Source organism: Hemibagrus wyckioides, linkage group LG12 (genome assembly GCF_019097595.1).
Source record: "Hemibagrus wyckioides isolate EC202008001 linkage group LG12, SWU_Hwy_1.0, whole genome shotgun sequence".
In the NCBI taxonomy this organism is placed as follows: Eukaryota; Metazoa; Chordata; class Actinopteri; order Siluriformes; family Bagridae; genus Hemibagrus; species Hemibagrus wyckioides.
Window position 1 is genome coordinate 10,639,320 of NC_080721.1, and position 25,730 is coordinate 10,665,049.

Genomic DNA, 25,730 nt, shown 5'->3' on the forward strand with positions numbered 1-25,730 from the left:
CTCCCACCACCATGCTTCATGCTTCACTGTGGGAATGATGTTCTCGCTGTGATGAGTAGGGTTAGATTTCTTTGTTCCCAAGCCATGTACAAAGTCAAAAAGGATCACGATCTTTAACAATAGCAATAAGTCTTACGAATACAGACGTTATAAATTAAAAACTTTGCCTTAGTGTGTCATGTAAAATTTTGCTAAATCGTATTTGAATGAACCGAGTTTTGTGTTGTGTGTCAGACTCCTGGATGCTGGAGTGAAGACTCATCAGAGGGAGAGCTGAGGAACACACACCAGCGCTCGGCGTCCTGGGGCTGCGCCGACCAGCTTAAAGAGGTAACGAGCACACACGCACACACACACACACACAGACACACACACACATGAGAAACAGGCATCTCTATGTGCCTTCCAGCTTATTTACACTGCAACTCTGTGGCCATTGCCCCGCTACTTAGGGCGCTATCGTGGTCACAAAATTGCTGAGTTAGCATTTTATCACCTCGTAATAAACAGATGAAGATATCAGCTGTGTGAGAGAGCGGAGGTCAGATATAAAACCCTTTACCCTGCTCCACAAAGGCCTGTGACACTGCTGTGTATAGCTTCCTCTGTGGCTTTTAAGCTTCCTGCTCCGCTAGCGCTGTGTTAGCAGCAGCGTTCGCCACATCAGTGGCAGCTTCATCTGGGCTTCTTCACCCTCGCCTGGGTGTTGTTAGATAAGCCAGTCTGTTCGTGTACCAAGCCACTTCCTACTCGAGCTTTGGCCATGTAGATTTCTTCCAAAAACCCCCAAATATATATATATATATGTGTGTGTATGTATGTATGTATGTATGTATGTATGCATGTATGAAGAGCTCCAGCTGTGTGTGTGTGTAAATTTATTGCTTAATATTTGTGTAAAAAGCAGTTGTGTTTTATGTGTTGATATGTTGTGTGTAGTGATCTTCATGTGTTCGTAGGGTCAATAAATATATACAAAATGCATGTGCATGTGTGTGTATGTGTGCGTGTTTGTGTGTGTGACTGTGTGTGTCAGTCACAGTGACCTATTTTCTTTTACGTATGTATGTATGTATGTGTGTATATAATATATGTGTGTGTGTGTGTGTGTGTGTATAATGTGTGTGTGTGTGTGTGTATATAATAAAGCATTTGAATATATCTATACAAATGCACTGCACACACACACACAAGTGTATATATATATATATGTGTGTGTGTGTGTGTGTAGTGCATTTGTATAGATATATTCATGCTTTTATATTATATACACACACACACATTATACACACACACACACATTATACACACACACACATATATATATATATATATGTGTGTGTGTGTGTGTGTGTGCAGTGCATTTGTATAGATATATTCAAATGATTTTATATTTACATATACAGATTTGAATCTGTTTCTGTTCTGTTAATGTGTGGGTGTGTGGGTGTTTGCACATGCATGTGTGCATTGACCCATTTGCATGTGTCCATGTGTGTGTGTGTGTATATATATGTATGTACATGTATGCCTGCATCTGATCTATTTGACTATGCATATACAATGTTGGTACAAGGTGTGTGAAAGTGTGTAAGAGTGTGTGTATTCACATGAGCGGGCTGCACTTTCTGCATGCTTTTTCCTCTCCTTGAGTCTCACAGAGCTGGAGTTAGTCACCTTGTAATAATTCATCTCGAGGCTTTTGAAGTGGCTTGAGCTAAGCTTTTAGATGTATTTTTCAGTTCTAGCTATGAGCGGATTATTGGTTTTTATTTTATAACCATGATATTTCTGTTATGGAGGCTTTAATTTATGGAGGAAGCTGATTAAGCAGACAGGTGCTGTGATAATGATAATGTATATCTGTTAAATATTAGGCTAGTATTATGACGTAAATGATTAACGGCTATACAAATAAACCTGAACTGAAGGAGATGAACCATATGCAGTAGTGACAGTAACATTTAATATATAGTAAGGCTGCTTGATGTAATGTAAAGGTGCTAAGTGTGATATGTCCCGCACGCTTCTGAAATGCTACACATGCAGAAATTTCACAATGGCCCTGTGGTTGACCTGCAAAAGCAGCAGCAATTACAAAAACTTTCTCATGCACACTCATCACCACCTCACTCTGTTCAGCATGATCTCCAGCTCTGTGAGCTCACCCACCGTATAATGAATGGACAGTGAGAAACATTCATTTACCTGCAAGTAAGAGTGTGGTGTTTGTGTAAAAAAAAAAAAAAAAAAAACACTTGACATTGCAACTAAAACACACTTCTAAGGCTGTCTTCACACTTTTTTTATTTGAATTGAAAAACTGCTGTCGAGTTGCATTTTTTGCTGATGTGAATATGAATCAGCTACTTGCACATGACAACACTGCTAGCAAAAAAAAAGGTTCATTTAAATGGAAAGCATGTTGTTGTTGTTGTTGTTGTTTTTTGGGTCCTTCCTGTTCAGGGTCACTACAGCAGATCATTTGGTCCTCATATTTGATTTGGCACATGTTTTATACCGGATGCCCTTCCTGACACAACCCTCCCGTTTTATCCGGGCTTGGGACCGGCACTGAGAGTTAATCCCTCAGTGGCTGGCTGGATAGCTCTCTGCCCAGTGTATCGAACCCCAGTCATGGCAAGGAGAGCACAGGATCCTGCCTTTAGACTAGCAGGGGACTACAAAGCAGCTTTATGTTATTAAAAATACTGAATCAAGCTAGTTTACACTTATGAGTTTACACAAATGCTAGCTTTGCACAAAGCTAACCACTTTGTGCAAACGTGCTGAGCAGAAAAGCATCTCAGAACGCACAGCATGTTAAACCTTGAGGCAGATGAGCTACAGTACAACAGCCCGAAGACCACATGGCGTTCCGCTCACATCGGCCAGGAACAGTGTGGACAGCCTCAGGAAATTGGATAGGTAAAGATTGGAAAAATACTAGGCCACTTTCCCTCCAGCTGGACGTTCTCAGCACGACCTCTCTCATCAAAAAGGCGTTTCCGCCCACAGAAGTGCTGCATTTCTGGTTATTTCATGCGAGTGCAATGGATTGCTTTGCTACAGCTCTGCCCACACTGTGTGTTTTCAATTACTCTGCGGTTAATCTCAAAGCCCCGGGACTCGAGTAAGAGTAAGAGTAAAAAAAAAAAAAAAACGGCTGATTTTCCCTCAGCAGCACAGAACAGGCATGAATACACGGCCTCCTGTGGGAAAGTGTTGCACAAAAGCTAAAATGATTTGCAGCGTACACAGTACCATTGTTGACTTTGCTTCTGTAAAAAAAAAAAAAGATATCCTGTTAGCATTGCATGTTGTTGTGTTGCTATAGTGAAGTGACCAAGTGTTATAAAAACACATTGCAACTATTAGTATACTGCTAGAACCTGTCCTGACTTGCCCTGGTGTGTCTGCATGGCATGCTTGCTTGACATTATTGGTCCTGGTAGTGTTTATATTTATGTTTATATAGTCACAGAATCGACATTCAGGATTTTCGACATGGGGTGGCACAGTGGGGGCGAGAGCACATCAAGGGGGCATTTAAAGGATTTGGTTAAAGCAAACAATGCTTCAGTGTTGATTTGAATGAAAATAAGCTGGACATTTATTTTATTCAATCTCCATGAACTGGATGGAAGTATTGAACTTCCTCAGAGAGGGCAGAGTCTGGGAGACAAACGGGGTAAAGACGTTACCATACCCCCTAAGTCCTGTAAGTGTCCAGACTTTACGTCTCTAAAAAGAAATACTTCCTGTATATTGCTTTACATATGGATTGAAAGAATAGTGTTAAAGTTGCACACTTTTAGTCTCCTGTTTTTAAACATGTAAACTTTTACAGTTTAACCAAATCCAAAATTTATTTATTTATTTATTTATTTATTTAAGAGCTGCTTTTTTTTTTTTTAAATGCGAGTGCACTTGGTTGTAAGTTAGTGTGTTAGACATCGAGGTTTGTTATCCAGTCAATAATAGACAGTGTGACTATCAGCTGGAACACAAAACATGCTGTGTGTTTTGTGTGTGCGCTACGAGAGCAGTTAGAGTCATGCTTTTCCAGTTATATAAATTCTATTTTTTACAGGGGTTTTTTTTTTCTTCCAATAAAATAAATATTGACTGATAATTCAAAAATCAAACTCTAATTTTATTTGTGACTTTCACAGTAATGCACAGTAAAACATACCGTGAAATACTTTTGTTTTGTTTTGTTCTCTGACCGTCCAGGTTTTAAAAATTGAATCAAAATAAGAATAGTGTCAAAAATGGAATTTAGAAAATAAGATAAAACAATAAATAAATAAAAAGACAAAAACATAAAATAAATAAAATAGAATAGAGTGCTGTACAGAACAAAGGGGAAAAAAGAATAAAAAATAAAAATAATAGAAATAGAAAATAGACAAAATATTTATAAAAAAAAAACAGCATAGAAATACACTAGAAAGACTGATATAAATATAAATATTTTGATATGACTACAATATGACTGTGCAAGAAATGCAGAGTGTGGTGTGCAAAAAGTCAAGTTGAGGTTGTGGGTGTTGTGTGAAAATGTCCAAAAAAAAAAAAAAACCCATGCTCTTGCTGTTGTCCTTGTAGAAGTCTGAATAACCTTTTGGTCTGTTAGTGAGTCTTGGTTATTTAACTTCAAGTTTCTAAACAGGAAGTTGAAAAACCTTTGAATGGACACGCATATCGAATCATCTTTCCTTTCTGTGTCTGAATGAAACTCTGTTCAAATGAGCCCAATCTTTAATATTAAGCTTCACTAATGGGGTTAGATATAAACTGTGTATTATATCGTATTACACTGTATATTGCAGTTGTAGTATGAAATTCTTTTTCAGATTTCTCAATTCTGATTGGTCAGAAGGTGTTATTTCATTTGCTATGAGGTACATCATAGGTTATGGGTCATGAGGTGCATCGTAGTGACGTGTTAACATTGACCAGCACTATTTATATACTTCATACATAGAGATAGCTTTAATGGCTTTGGCAGGATTTGTTTTCAGCTTATAGGTGCTTACAGTGAGTGCAACACACATTGAGGTGCTACATATAATCAAGAAGTTGTCTTAATTTGTCACATATAAATTCTTTCTGCACATATCCTATCATTGGGGGTTGGGGTCAGAGCACAGGGTCAGCCATGATGCAGCACCCCTGGAGCATGGTGGGTTGAGGGCCTTGCTCAAGGGTCTAAAGGAGGCAGCTTGGCAGTGCTGGGGCTCAAACGGCCAACGACCCAAAGCTTTAACCACTTGAGCCACCACTGCCCAATTTTTCTTGATTATATATTATAAAGATATATATATATATATATATATAAGTAGTAGAAAAGTAAAGACAAATACAATACAATACAATCAACCGTATAACCAGCACACTTAATAGTCCCACAGGTAAATAAGTATAACTGCTCAGTTCTCTCTATCGTTTTGTCCATATTGTGACACCACAGAAAAACCGTGTCACACTCTGCTCTATAATGCAAGAGTGTGTTGGTTTATTGCGTGTTACATTTTCTTCAGTGTTCCTCAGAGCATCGTGCATTTCTGTTTATACAGTCAGTCTATCCCTCAACATGATTTATCCATTCGATAAGAAACAGCTGATCGATTTAAAAACTTATCTTTTATTGTATATATATATATACGTTGCTGCTAAACAGGAAGTCACAGATCAGAGTCATTTCTGTGAGATGAGAAGTGTGATGAAAGCACCGAGATACATATCAAGATCAAAAACCCTAGCTCCGAAGAGATGTAACCAGCAGAGATAATAACATGTTCTCGATCTTTCTATGTGAATTTTCGTAGATGTTACAGATCTGAGTCAGATTTAGTGTCAGTGCCAGAATTGCAGCATACAGTACGTGATGTACAGTACATTAGTAATGCATCGATGAATGTAATCAGTCACTGTGTAGTAGTGTTGTTGGTGGCAGATTGTGTGTGTGTGTGTGTGTGGTACAGATGCTTCTCGAAAAAAAATTTTCCAGCAAATTGTCTGCAGTTTAAAAGTAATAAATAAACCAATCATTTTTGTGTCCATAATCATATGTATTTATCACAATGTTTAACACTCATTATATCATGATAGCGGCCACTTTAATGTTCTCATTTCCTTTTGTGTTACGTGACGTTGAGAAGATACCACCAAGTGAGGCAAATTTTCTTCCAAGGTTGTGTAATTTGCCTAATGTTTAAGGCAGAAGTTAGTGTGTCTTCAGAAAGGGCATTCCCAGAATTCTACAAAGTTCTTTCTGGGTTTGGCAAATGCAAAATATTCATTTTGACAAAATCAGACCAATGGGCATTTAAAACTAGCAGATAAATTTTCCTTTCAATTCAATCCCACTAACAAATAAATAAATTAATTAATTAAATAAAAACACAGGGATTTTTTTTCAAGTAATTGACATTTTCCTGTAGTCAAATTCAATGGTAACCCTCAGAAACTGTCATGGTATGCAGCAGGGTTATATCCTATTTTATCAAATTTATTAAACTCGATTGTTTATTAAATCTAGTGACAGAAAATCTTTCACATTTATTTCGCATTTATTTCTGTCTTCCAATAGGATCGAGTCAGGCTGTAGAATCTTATAGTTAATTGTTAATAATCTCATAACAAGAAATATTAGCTGCATTTGCCCATATTTAAGATATTTTCATGGTCAAACCTGTTCATTTTTTTTATCCTTCAGGTGAGCTAGAGGATTTTCCAATATATATAGTGAAATTGTTTTGATTTTAAAATAAGGGAAATGACCAATAAGATGTGTTATGTAATGGTTTTGTATGCCTGCTTCTCTGTATGTGCAGTATTTACTTAAAAAACCATTAAATACCTTTAAGATGGGATCTTAACTAAAACTTCTGCTTATGCTGCTTTATGCAACTGCATAATCAACCTCTCGTGTTTATACTTTTATTGTATAATATTAAAGAAGTAACATCATTTCAATGAAGAAATGTTAAACTCATGCAGTTTCCCTAATCAACAGTGTCCTACACGTGTTTTTATAAATAATGCATGGCTGTGAGAAGGACTGAACCAATCCACCGATGCACAACAAGCACATTCACATAAATATCTAATAGGCTCGGCTTTTCCTTTTCCTCGTTACAAAACAACGATATGGTGAAAAAGCTGATGAATGAAAAACCTGCACACACGTCAGTGAATAAAGTATATGCTTTTATATGTTTTATATACTTTTATTCAACAGATTATGATAGAAATGCTTCAGGTTGTAACTGTTCAGGAATTCTCATCAAAGCTTAATCTGAACAAAAAAATAAAATAAAAAAGAAATAGCACAGAAAGCTTTATATAATTGACATATGGTTTTGATATAAAGTGTTACTACTATGGGGCTTGTTAAAGCTCTTCCTCCTGTGTTTACAGCACTTTTCACACTGCTCCAGTCTGACCCCTAGTGGCGGTTCTGAGAGTCAGCAGTTAAAATGTGATGGTCTTAGAGTCATCTAGTCTTACTGAGTTTTTTACTCTTTTTTTTAATGTGTGTGTGTGTGTGTGTGTGTGTGTGTGTGTGTGTGTGTGTGTCAGATCGCTAAGCTCCGCCTACAGCTCCAGCGCACTAAGCAGGGAGGAAGTCGCCATATTAAGGACTGTAGGGAGCTTCTGTCTCCCCTCCATTGCTGCATCTTCACCAACACATACACTACCAGCAGCATGTCCAGCCAAGCCACGGTGAGCACACACACACACACACACACACACACACACACACACACACACACACACACACACACACACACACACACACACACACACACACACACACACACACACATATATATGCACACACACTACCAGCAGCATGTCCAGCCAAGCCACGGTGAACAAACATGCACACACACACATATGCACACATACACACACACACGCACACACATATGCACACACAGACACGCACACACACATATGCACACACACGCACACACACATATGCACACACACACACATGCACACACACACACACACACACACGCACACACATATGCACACACACACACACATATGCACACACACGCACACACACATATGCACACACACACACATGCACACACACACACACACACACACGCACACACATATGCACACACACACACACATATGCACACACACACACACATATGCACACACACACACACACACATATGCACACACACACACACACACACATGCACACACACACACATATCCACGCAGACACACACACACACACACACTACCAGCAGCATGTCCAGCCAAGCCATGGTGAGCACACACATACACTAGATGAAAAAAATGTCCAGCCAAACCACTGTGAGTACACACACACACACACACACACTACCAGAAGAATGTCAGCCAAGCAACAGTGAGCACACACACACACTAACAGAAGCATGTCCATCCAAGCCACAGCCTCTCTCTCTCTCTCTCTCTCTTTCTCTTTTTATAAGTTTTATTAATTTTTAGTAACTTTTTTGCATTTTTTTTTGTAACTTTTGTATCTGCTCAAAACTTTCACACAGTTGGAATTATGACTAAATGCTGGGCTTCCTGCTGCTATAATTAGTTCAGTTCTACAAGTAGAAATATATTCATATCTTGTGTTGTTTTATTATGGCTCTGTGTTGCATGATCTAGCATTACGTTTTGTTAACTGCCCCCAGTCCCCCATGTCGAAGCCGGCACAGATGACCCTGCCCAACATCACTGTACCGAAACCGTCCATCTCACGAGTGCCCAGCAGCATGGAGGGCATCAACCACGAGCTGGAGAAAGTCTTTATTAAAGATAATGGAGAGAAGGAAGAGCTGAAGGTAGACATATGATACATGATCTTCAGATACATTAAAGATACTTTTAGAGCAGACAATAATTCAATTTGATGTGATTTACAGCTATTTCAACACAATACAATATAGTGCAACATGATCTGATATGATGTAATGGAGTATTATCCAGACAGTTCAGTATTAATTTTGCAAGTGTTGGCTTTGAGGAGTGGATGGCCACACCTCTTTTACTGGGCCTGACTGGAACCGAGGCCACACCTCCTTTACTGGCCTAACTGGTACAGAGCACACGCCTCCTTTACTGGGCCTGACTGGAATAGTAGCCACACCTCTTTTACTGGGCCTGACTGGTACAGAGGTCATGCTTTCTGTACTGACCTGACTGGTAAAAAGACCATGCATTCTTTTCTTCCTGTACAGAAGACACGCCTCCTTTTCTGTGCCTGACTGGTACAGAGGCCATGCCTTCTTAACTAGGCCTGACTTGTACAGAGGCCACGCCTCTTTTACTAGGACAGACTAGTGCAGAGGCCACACCTCCTTTCCTGTGACTGATAGGCACAGAGGCCACACCTTTTTTACTGGGACTCACTGCCACAGAGGCCACACCTCTTTTACTGGGACTGAGCGGCACAGAGGCCACACCTTTTTTACTGGGACTGACTGGCACAGAGGCCACACCTTTTTTACTGGGACTGACTGGCACAGAGGCCACACCTTTTTTACTGGGACTGACTGGCACAGAGGCCACGCCTCTTTTACTGTGACTTAGCAGCAGAGGCCATACCTCCTTCTTTGATTCTGACAGCCACAGAGCCTCCTCTTTCTTTCACACATCTCACCTTCTTTTCTTCAATTTCTCTCTTTCTCTCTTCTCCCTGCTTGCCCTCTCTGTCTTCGGGAGGCATTGGAGGTGCCTGATGGACGCCGTGCCCCATTTCCTCCTCAGCAGCGGAGCAGCAGTACATGTGGTTTGGATTCTCAGACCCCGGCAGTACTTGGTCGCTCCAGCAGCTGCTCCAGCGCATCCCCGTGTCCAGTCGGATCACACGACGGCAGTCCGTACTCCACCGACGAACTCCTCGATGACCGAGATAAAGGTCAGGATCACACATCCACACATAATACTTACACTGAATTGTCTTGATTCTGTGCAGAAGTGTAATTTCTGTTCTTTGATCGTTCTGTCTGCAGACAGCGGCAGCAGCTCTCCTCTCCCCAAGTTTGCCTCTTCACCTAAACCTAACAACAGCTACATGTTCAAGCGGGAGCCTCCTGAAGGCTGCGAGAAGATCAAAGTGTTCGAAGAAATGACGTGAGTGTGGCCTCATTTCTGAAACGCCACAACCATAGTAGAGGACAGCAGAGGTCTAATAGTCAATAGTGGAGTGAATAGTTCTCCCAACATTAAATGCACAAATTTAAGAAAAAAATGAAATATAAACATGCAGTTTTATGATACTGTCTGGTTTCAGGTATAAACCAGTTTGTTTGTTACCTTGCCTTATTAGGTTGCTAGCATAAACCCACACATAAACTCAATGATTCATTTCTAATTAGTCAAATTAATCATTGATAACTATTACTAAGAGACCTGCCAAATTTCAATACGACACAACAGGCTAATTATATATATATAAAAAAAAATAGTACCAATAGCAAAAATTAGCAACGTGTGAAGTCTGAATAATGAGAAGTTTTTACATCCTTCCAAATCCTCCCACATGACATGAATGCTGTATGAGAAAGTAGGAAACTGGGTTTACCTCAAAATACACACAAAACAAGAAGACTGTATATATGTTTTCTGTCTTTCAGGTCGAGACAGTCCTCTACTACCCCTCTCTTCTCTTGCCCCGACAAAAACAAGGTGAACTTCAACCCCACTGGCTCGGCTTTCTGCCCCGTCAGAATACCCGGCGCTCAGCTTCAGCACTCGGCCTCCCAAGCTGATGAAGAGCAGGAGGAAGGAGGACAGCCCAGTGCTGTGACCTCCTCTGCCATGTACGCCCAGCTCCACCCCACTCAGGTCTCCATCAGCACCAGCACAGACGATCCGCCAGAATCAGACGCCGTGTCTCCATCCCAACAAGAGGCACCACACACAAACTCAGAACTGTGCAGTTAGCTCCATTTGCCCAGAGCTGGTCTCTGTGGCACTTTGTGCCCTTCATAGGTTGACTAGATGCCCCCACTCTTTCTGGACTAAAACTCCACTGTCTGCATGTCATAGTGACACACAAGGGTCCGAACACAAGAATAACGCTCCACTTCACTTCAATCCGTCGTCACATCTGCCCCGTTTTCTTACGCACTGTTACTGACAGGGACTAAAAAGCTACAAGGCTTTAGTGTGCAAGTGTGCTGGTTGTTTTTGGAACAGCACCACAGAAGCTGGTAAAAGATTATATATAAATAAATATATATATATATATATATATATATATATATATATATATATATATATATATATATATATATATATATATGCTATTAATGTTAAAATAAAGAGTGTGAGGGTTTTATGGACCACAATATATGCAAATGTAGGTTCAATGTTAACCTTAAGCGAAAGAAAGAAAAAAGAGTGAGCTGTCATTATTTTCTACAGAAGTCCCAAGAGGCCATAGGAATATTTTTTTTGTCCTGTTATCTCGAGATCACAATCTATTTTATTGCATTAAGATGAATGTTTTTGATTAGATTTATCTAAACACTGTTTTTGTGTTGAGGACATTAACAATTCTCAGCGAATAACTAATAATTTCTCTTGTTTGCTTTTTGCCCCCAGCACCTAGAAACATGCTAGCTAGCTAATAATTAGCTGTGCTTACAGCCTTACACACCCATGTGATGTGCAACAGAGCCTAGGTCTTGGAGCGCTACAGATCCACCCTTCTAACACGTTAGTCGTAGTTTTATGATCGCAATTAAAAGGTTTTATAAAATATCCTGGCCATCTACCTGATATTAATAGTGAAGATTTGCAAATTTTACACACGCAATTTAAACAATCTCAGAAATCCTGTCAGGTTAGCTCAGATTAGCTAATTATTTAGTTACAGACAATCAATAAAATCCTGTCAGGTTAGCTCATTTTAACTAGCTGACTTGTTATAGAGTTAAAATCCTGTCTGAAATCCTTTTTTTGCAAGCTGGCTAAATGATTATGACCTAAAAATACTTTCAGATTTCCTGTCAGGTTATCTTATACAGTTTAGCTGCGCCCATGTTAGCTATGTAGCTAGGTGGTGTTAGCAATGAAAATTGTGTTAAAGGTTATGAACTAAAATATCCGGTTAGCCCGTATAGATTAGGTGGTTGGTAAATAGCATTGAAGATGATAAAAAGTTTCTAAATCTGATTTAACAATCCTGCCAGACATCCTATCAGATTAGGCCATGCTAGCTAGCTGACTAGCTTTAGTATTGAATGTTATAAACATTTCAAAAATCTGATATAAAAATCCTGTCAGAAATCCTGTCTTGCTAGCTAGCTGGCTGGATTCATCAGTGAATATTAACATTTATAAATATGATTAAAAAATCCTGTCAGAATTCCTGTCAGATTAGGTCATGCTAGCTAGCTGGCTAGATTTAGCAGTAAATATTTGTCAATATTATTCAATATTATTCTTGTTTTGAGAAAAACAAGTCGTAATGTCGAGATAATCAGCAAGCGATCGAGTAATCCACGACCTCTTGGGACTCCTGGGGTTTTGTCTACTTTATTCGCGTCTTATTTATATACAGTTTGGCATCAAGTTCTGGTAAGAATTTTTTGGATTCGCTTTTTTTTTTTTGTTTGTTTGTTTTTGTTTTTGGTGTGATTCATTTTCTCACGGATGTGGATCTGAACGATTGCACAGCTTCGCTTTGTGTCGGGTGAGTGAAATCCAAGCGAATAACTGCTTATCTTAAGCGAGATGACTCCTTTTTCAGCTACAACACAGTAACGATTGCGTTTAGTGGAGGGGGGGGGAGGTTACATTGAAAAAAAAGGCTTCAAGAAGGGTTTGATAGGTCGGATGCATGTATCTGAAATTGACCGTATATGTTGACGATGACCGAGTCATGTCTTGTTTCCTTTCCTTTCTTTTTTTTTTTTTTTAACATCCACAGTATGAATAAGCTCTCTCTATCTATATCTATATATATCTATATCTATATAGATATATGGATATCTATATAAAAAAAACGATAAAAGCTTATTTGAGTTGAGAATCGTTTATTGATTTATGGTATGTTATATAGAGAAGAAGTCTGATCTACGCTTTGGGATTATGTTTACAGTCTGTCTGGGTTTTGTTACTTTTAAGACGAGTACAAAAATAGTTTTAAGACAAAAAAAAAAAAAGAAGATAAATGCATTTAAAAGAAAGAAAGAAAAAAAAAAAAAAAACGCTATAGTATTGCACAGTATCTGTTTATAGCCCAGCTTCAGGTGTGAGTTTAAACTCAGGTAATTTGCACTCTACTGTGTGTCCATTCACAACCACCTTCCTCCATACATACACACAGTCATACACACCTGAACACACCTCCACACCACCATCAGCTTTTTAGTTACTCCTGACGTCCTGCGTCATGAGTGATCGAGTGATCTCGTTTGTAGCGGCAATTCAGTTGATTCAGGAGGTTGTGAGTGCACCGTGGTTGTGGGATCTCCGTCAGACAGATGTTGTTTTATGAGCTACGGATGAGTTCTAACGCACAAATGTTCGCTTGCTTGTTTAGTCCTACTTTGCAAATATGAAGGCGTGTGTTTGAACGAGTAGTTTCGGCAATTGTAAACAAATCATCAATACAACAGCTAGTGTAGACAATCTGCAAAATTACTGCTTACTCTCATTTTATTTTACTTTTTTTTTTAATGGTTGAATCATCTGTATCATCGACGCAACCCCAATGCTACGGCTCATAGGAAAATGCTAGCTCATCATCATAGAAATACTAGTTTCTTGCTAGCAGTGGCATTATGGCAATAGCTATAGTCTCATATGATAATGACAGATTAGAGGCAGATCAGATTAGCTTGTTCTGATTGGTGCTTTTTCTCTTGGGGCCCCACAATGATCGAAGTTTCTCCAGAGATTGTAAATTATTCCCAAATAATTAACCACCTATAAGGTTACTCTTAAGCTCATGGATCAAACTAACCATGCAGTGATACAAGCACTACAGAGAGATGTAAGTCACTTTGTCCAGGAAATATCTAGTAAAACCTGTCCCCAAAAACAAGACACTATCCTGAAACATCAATCCAGTGGTCTTTTCTCTGAATGGAGACAGGATCTGATGGGACAGAACTGAGCAGTTGAGGGTTAAAGGAGAGATCTCGCTGAGATCTCACGTGGCTTTGGTGTATGAACTCACAACCCTCGGATTGCTAACACAGAGCTGTCAGTGTTGCATGGATCCCGTCACCTTCACTTTCACCTTCCACTTTATAGCTCTTATTATTTATAACGCAGGTGTGTATGGCTCATAATTTTTTTTTTCCCAGCAGCCCTGGAAAGGTGATAAGGAGATATCTACCATGTTTAAAATGATATCACCATGGCAACGTTTTAAGAAAAATCTTGCTATTTTGGGCTCTTCGCTAAGATTATGAACATCTCCTGATTATAAATTTGTCTTCAAGCTCGATTTAACTGAAATTCTAATCATGAAATATAAATTCAAAAGATTATATTATATTATATTATATTATATTATATTATATTATATTATATTATATTATATTATATTATATTATATTATATTATATTATATTTACAAAATGCAAATATAAATCCGAGTGACATCACCATCATCATCATCATTCCATACCCCTGTGTCTGTGATCGGCATCTTTAGATAAACCGTATATACTTTATTTTCTTCATCCTGCTCCTCATTATCACACATTAGTAGGTTGCTGAATGAATGGTACTGCTATTTCAGTGTCTAGAATCTGTGCAATAATAATAATAATAATAATGAAATGTTATCTTTTGCTGTTTGCTAGGGAAAGGAATTGCTTTAAATCCTCACATTTTAGAAGAATGAATATTTCCACTCCATTCTGCAGTATTTGATGATAGAGCGGAACAGAGCACATTCATGGCATCGTTTCAGTCCCGAGTTCAGAGACTTGACGTTTTCCTAACTAGGCATATTTTTCATACGTCATGATCACGTTCTACTGAAGGAACCGCTTGTACATCAGAGGTGCCCAAGTCTAGTTCGAGAGATCTACTACTTCCAACAAACCTGGCTCTAACATTCAGGTCATTCCTTAAGAGGAATCAAACACTCCTGGGTTTAGATCAACAGAACCTGGCTTGAGCACTCCTGCTGTACATATCGCTTTAAACCACTCCATTATCACACGTGTGATGTTTCCCATAACTTTAGCACTAGGAGCTTGCAGTGCTTCGGCTCGGTTACTGTGAGTGTGTCATGTTTCTACTGATATTCAAAGCTTTGATATTACAGCTCATCTGTTCACACACACATTTACAGTTCTGGTTAGAAGACTGAAGATGTAATGAAGGAAGCAACTTTCGAAGGGAAATTGAAGAAACTGAAGCGCGATTGCAAGAGGAATGCACAGTCCAATCGTTTGTTGAAGCCTCCAAACAAATCAGTGTCGATATGGTTCAAGACTTTGTTGTAGCCATGCAGTATCATATAGTGCCAGCTCCTGAGCTTGTTGCGTAACGTTTCTGCACATATCTGAGTTCCACATTTGCTCTGCTATCCCATCCGGCCGTACCGAAAACCCACGACTTCTTTTCTTCAGCCTGAGATGGCTGTTTCATTACTTTTGTTTTTCCTGTAAAATAGAGATCTTGTGTCTTATTTAAATAAAGTTATTAGCAGATATGATATATTGTCCTCCTGTGACTATTCTACTATCACTATCATCCTGCTGCCATAAATCTGCATCCTTTAAGTGGATTATTATTATTATTATTATTATTACTATTATTATTATTATTATTATTATTATTATTGAAACATTCACTCATAAATTAGGTGGTCACTGAGTCTAAATAATTTTGACTTAGACCATGTTTCAGATTGGTATTAATTATAGCATGTTATATAATTATTAATTTTAATTCAATTTACTTTTATTTGATATAACACTTTTAACAATGAACATTTACGCAAAGCAGCTTTACAGGAATGTAAACATTTAAAACAATCCATAATGAGCAATCCAAAGAAAACTCCTTGAAACAACTTGAAAAAGAAACCTTGAGAGGAAACAGACTCAAAAGAGCGACTTACACTATATTGCCAAAAGTTTTGGGACACCCCTCCAAATCATTGAATTCAGGCGTTGGGCTCGGCCCCTTAGTTCAAGTGAAAGGAACTCTTAATGCTTCAGCTTCATACCAGGACATTTTGGACAATTTCATGCTTTGTGGGAACAGTTTGGGGATGACCCCTTCCTGTTCCAACATGACTGCACACCAGTGACCAAACAAGGTCCATAAAGACATGGATGAGTGAGTTTGGTGTGGAGGAACTTGAGTGTCCTGCACAGAGTCCTGACCTCGACCTGATAGAACACCTTTGGGATGAATTAGAGCGGAGACTGAGAGCCAGGCCTTCTCGTCCAACATCAGTGTGTGACCTCACAAATGCGCTTCTGGAAGAATGGTCAAAAATTCCCATAAACACACTCCTAAACCTTGTGGAAAGTCTTCCCAGAAGAGTTGAAGCTGTTATAGCTGTAAAGGGCCGGACAACTCCATATTACATTCATGTGCATGTAAAGGCAGACGTCCCAAAACTTTTGTCAATATAGTGTATGAGTATGATTATGGTATGATACTGGGCTTTTGCCTGTTGCATATAATACAAGAATGAACGAGACAATGTAAATCTGAAATAAATTGAGAAATATTGAGAGTGTGTGGGTTTGAATTTGGAATCAAGCAGTGGTCAGTTACGGCCTAACTTGCTGCTAGATAAGTGGATTTAAAAAAAGAAGAAGGATAAAAACATAGATAAGTGCGATTCCTTATCAAGTGTGTCAACAAAGAGGAAAAAGTCAGAGCTTTTCGTGGGAATTCGTGAAGAGAAAGCTAGAGAGAAGCCAATATTCTGAGGAAACTGCCTTCTGCATAACAACGAGGCTACTCATATCCTCATGCTAAGTGTGTTATGGTAATGTATGATTTTTTTGTAGAGCGTAGATTGGTCAGGGCTCCATTCATTGGATCATGTGTGAGGACAGTTGCCCTGTATTGGTTCCTGCCCAGGATTTACTAATCTGTCTCTGCTCTGATCGTCTTGCCACAGTAGTGTTCCTGATTTTAATGTATTATCCTTGTGCATGCAGCAGAGGGCTCTACACTGAAGCAAGAGATTTCAAGTGAAGCTATGTTACTCATGTTTAATTAAAAGGTGTTGCAGTCCACAATCTATCTAGTACTGCTAGCATTCACAGAATTGATCACAATACAGTTTTTTGGCAGGAGTTTGGCTGTAGAAAGGGGTAAAATATAGGTAGCTGATATAATTACAGATGACAGCTGGATGAATGAAGTTACTAGCACATACAAAGTAGTAGAATGTTCCTTCCAGAAATAAGAATTTCCTTCTTATTCACACTACCATTAGTGCGAAGCCTGTAATCAGACTTCATAATAATATAACTCAACTCTGGTTTCTACATAACAGTGCAATTTTCATACAATGCAAAATGCTTTCAGCTAGCAAAGCGAGGAAAATACCAGGTAATGGCCGAGGGAAATAAAAACCTAGAGTGTAATTTCAGCAAATAATGCTACAATGAGATGATCTGGCTTTGCAAATACTTTGAACTACCGCAGCAATATTTTACCTCTAATTTTAGCCAACAGACTCCATCTGTAGTCTGACAAATGATGCAAAGGCTGAGCTTAGCAAGATCGTGTCGTATCGTGGATGCAAAGTGTTTTCATCCAGCAAGCAGAATAGAAACAATAGCAGAAGGAGTTATTTTTGGAGACGGCTGCCTCCACAAAGCCAAACCGTGCTCACTTCTGCCTGACTGTTGCCAAAAGTATGCAAGTAAGCGAAGAAATCTGACGTGTCAATGAACTTCAGTATGAGCTTCAGCTAATCAGCGTTTTGTGCCTGGAGGAAACGTGGGGGTCGTCAGTGAGCATTAATAGCTCATTTGCATGAGGCTCTATTATGAAACAATGAGCTAAATTGGGATATGATCTGGGTGCATGCGGTTTCATTCACTGGAGATGTACATTCTTCTCTTCTGAGATTATGCAATGCACATTTCAGTATGTAATCACCTATAAGATTTGCTAAGGTGAGCTTTTCTTCCTTTACTAACACTGACACAGTGGCCACGCCTATTGTACTAAGATAGAAAGAAACCACGCCCCTTTTAGTAGAACTGACACAGAGACCTCGCCTCCTTTACTAAAACTGACAGAAACTCCTCTTCCTTCACTAGAATTGAAAGAAACTCCGCCTAATTAATTAGTGCTGACACAAAGACCACACCTCTTTCACTAGACCTGACAATGAGACTACACCTCCTTTACTGGAACTCGGACAGAGACCATGCCTCCTTTATTAGAACTGAAATAAAAACCACACCTCTTTCAGTAGAACTGACACTGAGACCACGCCTTCTTTACTAGAACTGGCACAGAGACCACGCCTCCTTTATTGGAACTGACACACAGACCATGCCTCCTTTACTAGAACTGGCACAGAGACCACACCTCCTTTTCTAGAACTAACACATAGACCACACCTTCATTACTAGACCTCACACAGACACCACGCCTCCTTTATTAGAAGTGAAATAAAAACCACACCTCTTTCAGTAGAACTGAAATAAAAACCACACCTCTTTCAGTAGAACTGACACTGAGACCAGGACTTCTTTACTAGAACTGGCACAGAGACCACGCCTCCTTTATTAGAACTGACACATAGACCACGCCTTCTTTATTAGAACTTGAACATAGACCCCGCCTTCTTTACTAGAAGTAACACAGAGACCAAGCCTCCTTTATTAGAACTCACAGAGAGACCACAACTCCTTTACTAGAACTGACACTGAGACCATGCCTCCTTAATCAGAACTGACACATAGACCTCTCATTCTTTAGTAGAACTCACACAGAGACCACACCTCCTTTACTAAAACTCACACAGAGATCACGGCTCCTTTACTAGAACTCACACAAAGGCCACACCTCCTCTACCAGAACTCACATAGAGACCACGCTTCCTTTACTAGAAGTCACACAGAGAGTAGTTCCTGAAGGCATCATTCTCAAATCTATTAAGCTGGACCATAGCTGGGGAGATGTCACATGGTCTTTTAACAGGACCTCATATTTTTTCATAAAGGCTTTAATAAAGTGAATATAATGATTAAACCACATGTTCCTCCGACTAAACACATAGAGTAGACCAATTCCTGAATCCTAGAAATCACTCTGCTGAGTAATAAAACTACACACACATCATAAACATGCATGGAGCAAGCAGATGACTCGATTATGGCCAGTATAGCGGAGGGAAATGATCGCTGTTTCCTGGCTAATATAATTACCTCTGTCTCAGGATCCTGAAAAACAGGCCTGCTGATCAATGCCCCGCATGCAGTGATATCAAATGAATCAGATACTGGATATACTGTATCTCTTACATTTCACACTGATATCACTCAGAGCCTGTTGTATTCTGTCCTGTCTAAACATGCCTTTTTCCCCATGTGATAAATGCTTGTAATTTTATTTTTTATAGAGCATAAGACATGTGATTGAACTGTCAGTGCTGATGGACTATAAGTCAATATTCACTTGATGTCACTATGACTGCGGAAACACACTAAATCTAACCTCAACTGAACGGTCTCTTTTTATCTCAGACTATAGATCTAGGTTTAATCTCAGTTATAAACATGTGAGTTACACATTGGGGTCAGGATTTTTAATAAATTCCCCCTACTGTAGTCTTATGAAAGATCCTCATAAGGACACAAGGTAGGATCAGAGTAACTTTAAAGATTTTACAAAAATGCTCGGTGTACATCAGAAGAAGGAGGCACACATCAAAAATGGCCACTGCATCATGTTTTCTCTGAAAGAGAGGAAACTTACAAGGGATGCATCATATTTCTCAGATGTAGAGGAATCCTATAGGGCATGCATCGTGTTTCCTCTAATGTAGATGAATCCTTTAGAGCATGTATCATGTTTCCTAAGATGTAGAGGAATTCTATGGGGCATGCATCATGTTTCCTCGGATGTAGATGAATCCTTTATGGAACGCATCATTTTCCTAAGATGAAGATGAATCCTTTAGGGCATGCATCATGTTTCCTAAGATGTAGATGAATCCTTTAGGGCATGCATCATGTTTCCTCGGATGTAGATGAATCCTTTATGGAACGCATCATTTTCCTAAGATGAAGATGAATCCTTTAGGGCATGTATCATGTTTCCTAAGATGTAGATGAATCCTTTAGGGCATGCATCATGTTTCCTCGGATGTAGATGAATCCTTTAGGGCATGCATCATGTTTCCTCAGATGTAGAGGAATCTTATGGGGCATGCATCATATTCCTCCGATGTAGAGGAATTTTATGGGGCATGCATCATGTTTACTCAGATGTAGAGGAATCCTTTAGGGCAGCGTCATGTTTCTTCAGATGTAGAGGAATCGTATAGGGCACTACATCATGTTTCCTCTGATGTAGAGGAATCCTTCATGAGACTGCATCATTTTCTTGAAGTTTGTCATGTCACACACACACACACACACACACACACACACACACACACACACAGACATCGTTGATGCTGGAGACTTCTATTAATGTTAAACCATATTAATAACATTTTCTTGGTAAAAATAGCACTTTTAGATTATGCCATAAATCATATACTCACAGTAAAAAAGCTCAAAGCCTCCTCAGTAAAATATATGTTGTACTGTATCCAGTATATTCGAGGCTTTATAGTTTACAATAAAAATTATGGAAATGCTTCAGATTTCAAATCTCAGATTGCAGTTTTAAAGGTTTTTTACGAAGCTGGACGCTGGTTTTCTGTTGAACTAAGACTGAGACTGTGGAATATGGATCAGTGCATTGATGGGAATTAACTTAATTAAGCATCCTAATCCCTGCTTTTTATGATTCCTTTGAAAAGCCGCTCGCGCCAGTAAGGGAAGTGGGTCAGGGCTTGTAACCATGGAGTCGAAGGAGTCGCGGGAAGGCGTGTCGATCTGTATGCAGGGGTGAACGGTACACAATCGACATCTTTAAGACGTACCATGTACATAAGAGAACAGTTTTAGAAGTACAGGTACAAAGTACAAAACCTAATAGATGTTGAATCTGGATGCTGTAAGGAGAAGAAGAATAAAGTAGTATCCAAATAAGCTAAAGAACATCAATGAATTTATAAACTGGAGATCAAATCTTAAGAAGTTTGTGTAGATAGTAAAGGACATATTAGTGTTCTAAAGGGCATCTCCTAAATGCTGTGGGGAAACAAAAAACAGATGCACCTGGAGGGCAATAACTCAGGCCTATAGGGCATCACATCAAATATATGCCTATATGGCACAACATCATGTTTCCTTGCATGTGGATGAACCCTGTAGGACACTGCATCATGTTTCCCTTACATATAGAGTTACCCTATAGAGCACTGTATCATGTTTCCCTTACATATAGAGTTACCCTATAGGGCACTGCATCATGTTTCCCTTACATATAGAGTTACCCTATAGAGCACTGTATCATGTTTCCCTTACATATAGAGTTACCCTATAGGGCACTGTATCATGTTTCCCTTACATGTAGTTACCTTATAGAGCACTGCATCATGTTTCCCTTACACATAGAGTTACCCTATAGGGCACTGTATCATGTTTCCTTACACATAGAGTTACCCTATAGGGCACTGCATCATGTTTCCTTACACATAGAGTTACCCTATAGAGCACTGTATCATGTTTCCCTTACATATAGAGTTACCCTATAGAGCACTGTATCATGTTTCCCTTTCATATAGAGTTACCCTATAGGGCACTGCATCATGTTTCCCTTACATATAGAGTTACCCTATAGGGCACTGCATCATGTTTCCTTGCACATAGAGTTACCCTATAGGGCACTGTATCATGTTTCCCTTACATGTAGTTACCTTATAGAGCACTGCATCATGTTTCCCTTACATATAGAGTTACCCTATAGGGCACTGCATCATGTTTCCCTTACATATAGAGTTACCCTACAGGGCACTGCATCATGTTTCCCTTACATGTAGTTACCTTATAGAGCACTGCATCATGTTTCCCTTACATATAGAGTTACCCTATAGGGCACTGCATCATGTTTCCCTTACATATAGAGTTACCCTATAGGGCACAGCATCATGTTTTCTCACTTTTAGAAAAATTCTTTAGGCCACTGCACCATGTTTCCCTTACACATAGAGGAATCCTGTAGGACATAACATCACATTTCTTCTGACACAGAAGCACCCTATAGGGCATGCTTCACATTTCCTTATATGTGTAATAATCCTGTGGGGCACTATGTTATGTTTTTTCTCCCCTAGAGCAAACCTATAGGAGACTGCATCAATGTTTTTGCATCCCATTGTTTTCTCGCATGTAGTAGAGTCCTATAAGGCATGCATCATGCATCATGCACCTTCATAACGCAACATATGTGGCACGAGACATTGGAACCCTATATATAGGTCACGAATTTTGTTTCATTGCTTGTATCAGCACCAACTGAGCACTTCATCACACTTTTCTTTTTCTACTGTAAGGACAGCCTGGAGGGCACTGTCACTGTGTTTAGTTTAGTTTTTTCAGCCATTGAATTCAATGCATATTGTAATACATGTTGTTTTCCAATATTTACATTCCTAAATAAATAAATAAATAAATAAAAAAGTTTTTTTTTTTATTACAGGCATGGAGAAAATTTATTTATTTATTTTTTTGTTTTGCACATATGCTACAGTTGTAGTGGTTAGAGAAAAAGAGATAACAAAGGATACATAGGATGGGTGAAAGATGAAAACATCTCTTATCCCAAAAGGCTGCACAGATTCAGACGCTGACGCTGCGGAAAGATCAGGGATGGAAGACGTAGGCAAAATTTTGTACCTTTCCACCCTGCATATCGCAGTGCGCCCCTCCTTTAAGCAGCTCTCTCTCTCTCTCTCTCTCTCTCTCTCTCTCTCTCTCTCTCTCTCTCTCTCTCTCTCTGGTATTGCGGCTGCAGGTCTGCGCGTCTCAGCCACACGGCAGCATCTAAACCCAAGCACACAGTAAGGAAAAACTCTAAATAATGACCCTGACAACCACGGGCCGGACGCACAGCTTCATCTGACGGCTTGTAAAGATCCGGTGCCTGAGCTGCAGCCTGCTTTTCACCGGTGAGCGCGCGCTCCTCTGCTTCACGTGCACTAATTAGATGAGATTGCTGGTTATTTATTGGGGAGGGGAGAACATCATGATATGGGTAACATAAAATTGTGTTAATTTTTGTGCATGTATTGCTACTCGTAGCTCAGGCGTGGCTGTGCATGTTATAATATGTAAAAAAATATATGCACTCTGCAGCATTAAGAAACAAAATCTGGAAATATAATATAAATATTATAAACAAACAAACAATTTCTTGCTCAGTCTCATGCTGCATTCCGGTGTGTTTATACTCATCAGTGATGCACAATATGCAATGCACAATAGTTTGTCTTTTTCTGGTAATGGCTTGTAAGGCTATACTTGGCACTGTTGTGTTTTTCCACAGATCCTCTCCGCATGTGATTTCATTTCCTTCTGTTCTCCTGCGCGTTCATTTGCATTCTGGGCTGAATTGCATTCAAATGACACACACACACACACACACACACACCTAGGATGTGCATATTCCATGCATGTGCATAACATGCATATGCATGAGATAAACACGTGCCGCAAAATCCTAGAATCCTGAATTAACACCTGCAGTGTGTTTGAACGCACCTGGACAATACTTTTATTTATTTATTACATTTTAGCTCTTCACTTAAAAACTGATTCAAGTATTTGCAAAGCTCTTAGCCTTCACATCATCGTTTGTTTATATATAGACACACAAGTGCCTAAATAGATCATTTTCCTTTATTAAAAAAGCAGCTACGCAGCATGAGGTCTCGGCCGTCAGTGTTGAGTCTCTTAGTTTGGTCCGAGAGCATCATCATCATCATCTTTTCAGCACTCTGCTTAACTGAAGTTATTTAAGACGTTTGGTTTTCCTTGACTGATTACCTCCCATCAGTGTTGGTAAGTTTGCACACCATGTTGAGGACGCTGTAGTGCTTTAGGTTAGACGGTGTAGTGTGACGGTCATCAGGTGATGAAGGGACGGTGTATAAATGCCGCTTGATTTGCTCACCGTTTCCTTTCAAGCCCTCCCCTGTTTGAGCCACCATCTGGTTCCTGAAAGCTTCCAAATGGGCGCTGAATTTAATAATGGCCACTACAGAGGGTGAAACTAATGCCCCTGGTAAAATCACATGCATTTCACATGTGACTGCAGTTTTTCTTTAACAAGAGATTAAGCTGAAGGTGCATTTCATCATGAAATTGTACATCAGCTGAACTATCATGTGTACAAACATAGGAGAAATTTACTTTAGGGTAAAGGAAGTAAATCACATGATCAAAATGAAAGTCTTACATGTGTAAGTGAATTCATAATGTGGGAAGAAAAAAATGTGACCCAGACAATGTCAGACCACACATCAGTGAGAAATATACGATTATAAAGAAGTTATTTATTATAGAGAATGTGTATAAATGATACCGTTTAATGTTTTCATTGCGTTTGGCAGTGCGTTCACGTTGTTTTATTGAATTGAATGCTTGAATAGATTTTACAGTCTTCTCTGGTTGCGCTATTTGACACGGTTTGGTTGTGCCACCTGACTTTCCAAGTTTTTTTTCTAACTAAACGGGCATCCAACTGGACACCCAAATACACCACTGCACTTGAGGATACACTTAAACCTAAATAAATAAATAAATAAACTATATTTATAACAATAACGCATTCTATTTGGGGTCTTACCACATGACATGACATGCTAAACTGCCAAACCGTGAGCCAAGAATGAGCCAAAAATGACCATTTTTTGAGCCAAAAACTGAGCAGTTTATTCAATATTTGAACTGTATATTTGCTACAGACGCTGTCATTGCATTATTAAGGCCACTCGAGGTTTACTTTGATGCAATAACCAGCACATTTTCTAGAAAGCAAGCTACATTTATTTATTTATTTATTTATTTATTTATTAATTATTTGAATCTTTGGAGATTTCAAACATAAAATCATGCTAAGCAATTTTTTTTTTAATTCTGTTCTGACTTTTTAGTAGTTAATGGTCACATGGTACTGACTTCAGGATGCCAAAATGGCTAAAAAAAAAAAAAAATGAAAGCGGTGAAAATGCATTTCCATACCAGAGATATTTAGATTAATGTGTTGTTTGGTGCACATTTATTAAATTCTATTATATATAATTATAACACTGGTCCCAAGAATGTGTCATGTCATTAACTAAGCAGCTTTCACATACCTGAAATATCTTTATGCTGGATAACATACAGAAGGTACAATTAAAATGTTACGAAAAGGAGGTGTTAATGAGAGGCGTAATTAGAGGCAGGATTCCTGATTAGCTGTCATTAATAGTGTATGAACTCCTGTGTTCAGGTCATTGATGTAGTCGGTGGTATATTTGTGCACTTGTTGCAACATTTCTATTCAGGATCTGAGGTCCTTTCGCTGAGATTCTTTATTACCGTTTTTTTTTTTAAGGAGGAAATGACTTTATGAATCGCAGTTCATGGCCGTCA

At 39.1% G+C, this 25,730-nt stretch overlaps 2 protein-coding genes across 5 annotated transcripts in view; both read left to right on the forward strand.

Annotated features, from left to right (window-relative positions):
* The window catches only part of glcci1a (glucocorticoid induced 1a), a 41,368-nt gene extending 25,665 nt beyond the window's left edge, over positions 1 to 15,703 (forward strand). Inside the window, exons 3-8 of the mRNA XM_058404976.1 lie at positions 235 to 330; positions 7,591 to 7,734; positions 8,706 to 8,855; positions 9,736 to 9,931; positions 10,026 to 10,146; positions 10,650 to 15,703. Coding sequence (XP_058260959.1) covers positions 235 to 330; positions 7,591 to 7,734; positions 8,706 to 8,855; positions 9,736 to 9,931; positions 10,026 to 10,146; positions 10,650 to 10,959 — 1,017 coding nt within the window. The 3' untranslated portion in view covers positions 10,960 to 15,703. The remainder of the gene's footprint in view (positions 1 to 234; positions 331 to 7,590; positions 7,735 to 8,705; positions 8,856 to 9,735; positions 9,932 to 10,025; positions 10,147 to 10,649) is intronic.
* Positions 15,704 to 23,056: 7,353 nt separating this feature from the next.
* rims3 (regulating synaptic membrane exocytosis 3) overlaps positions 23,057 to 25,730 on the forward strand; it is a 65,855-nt gene continuing 63,181 nt past the window's right edge. For 2 of the 4 annotated variants that reach the window (XM_058404661.1, XM_058404662.1), the window contains exon 1: positions 23,093 to 23,260. The gene's annotated coding sequence lies outside the window, so the exon portion shown is untranslated. Of the gene's footprint in view, positions 23,261 to 23,959; positions 24,153 to 25,730 lie in introns of those variants that run through there. The other 2 variants (XM_058404664.1, XM_058404665.1) reach the window with 2 other exon arrangements.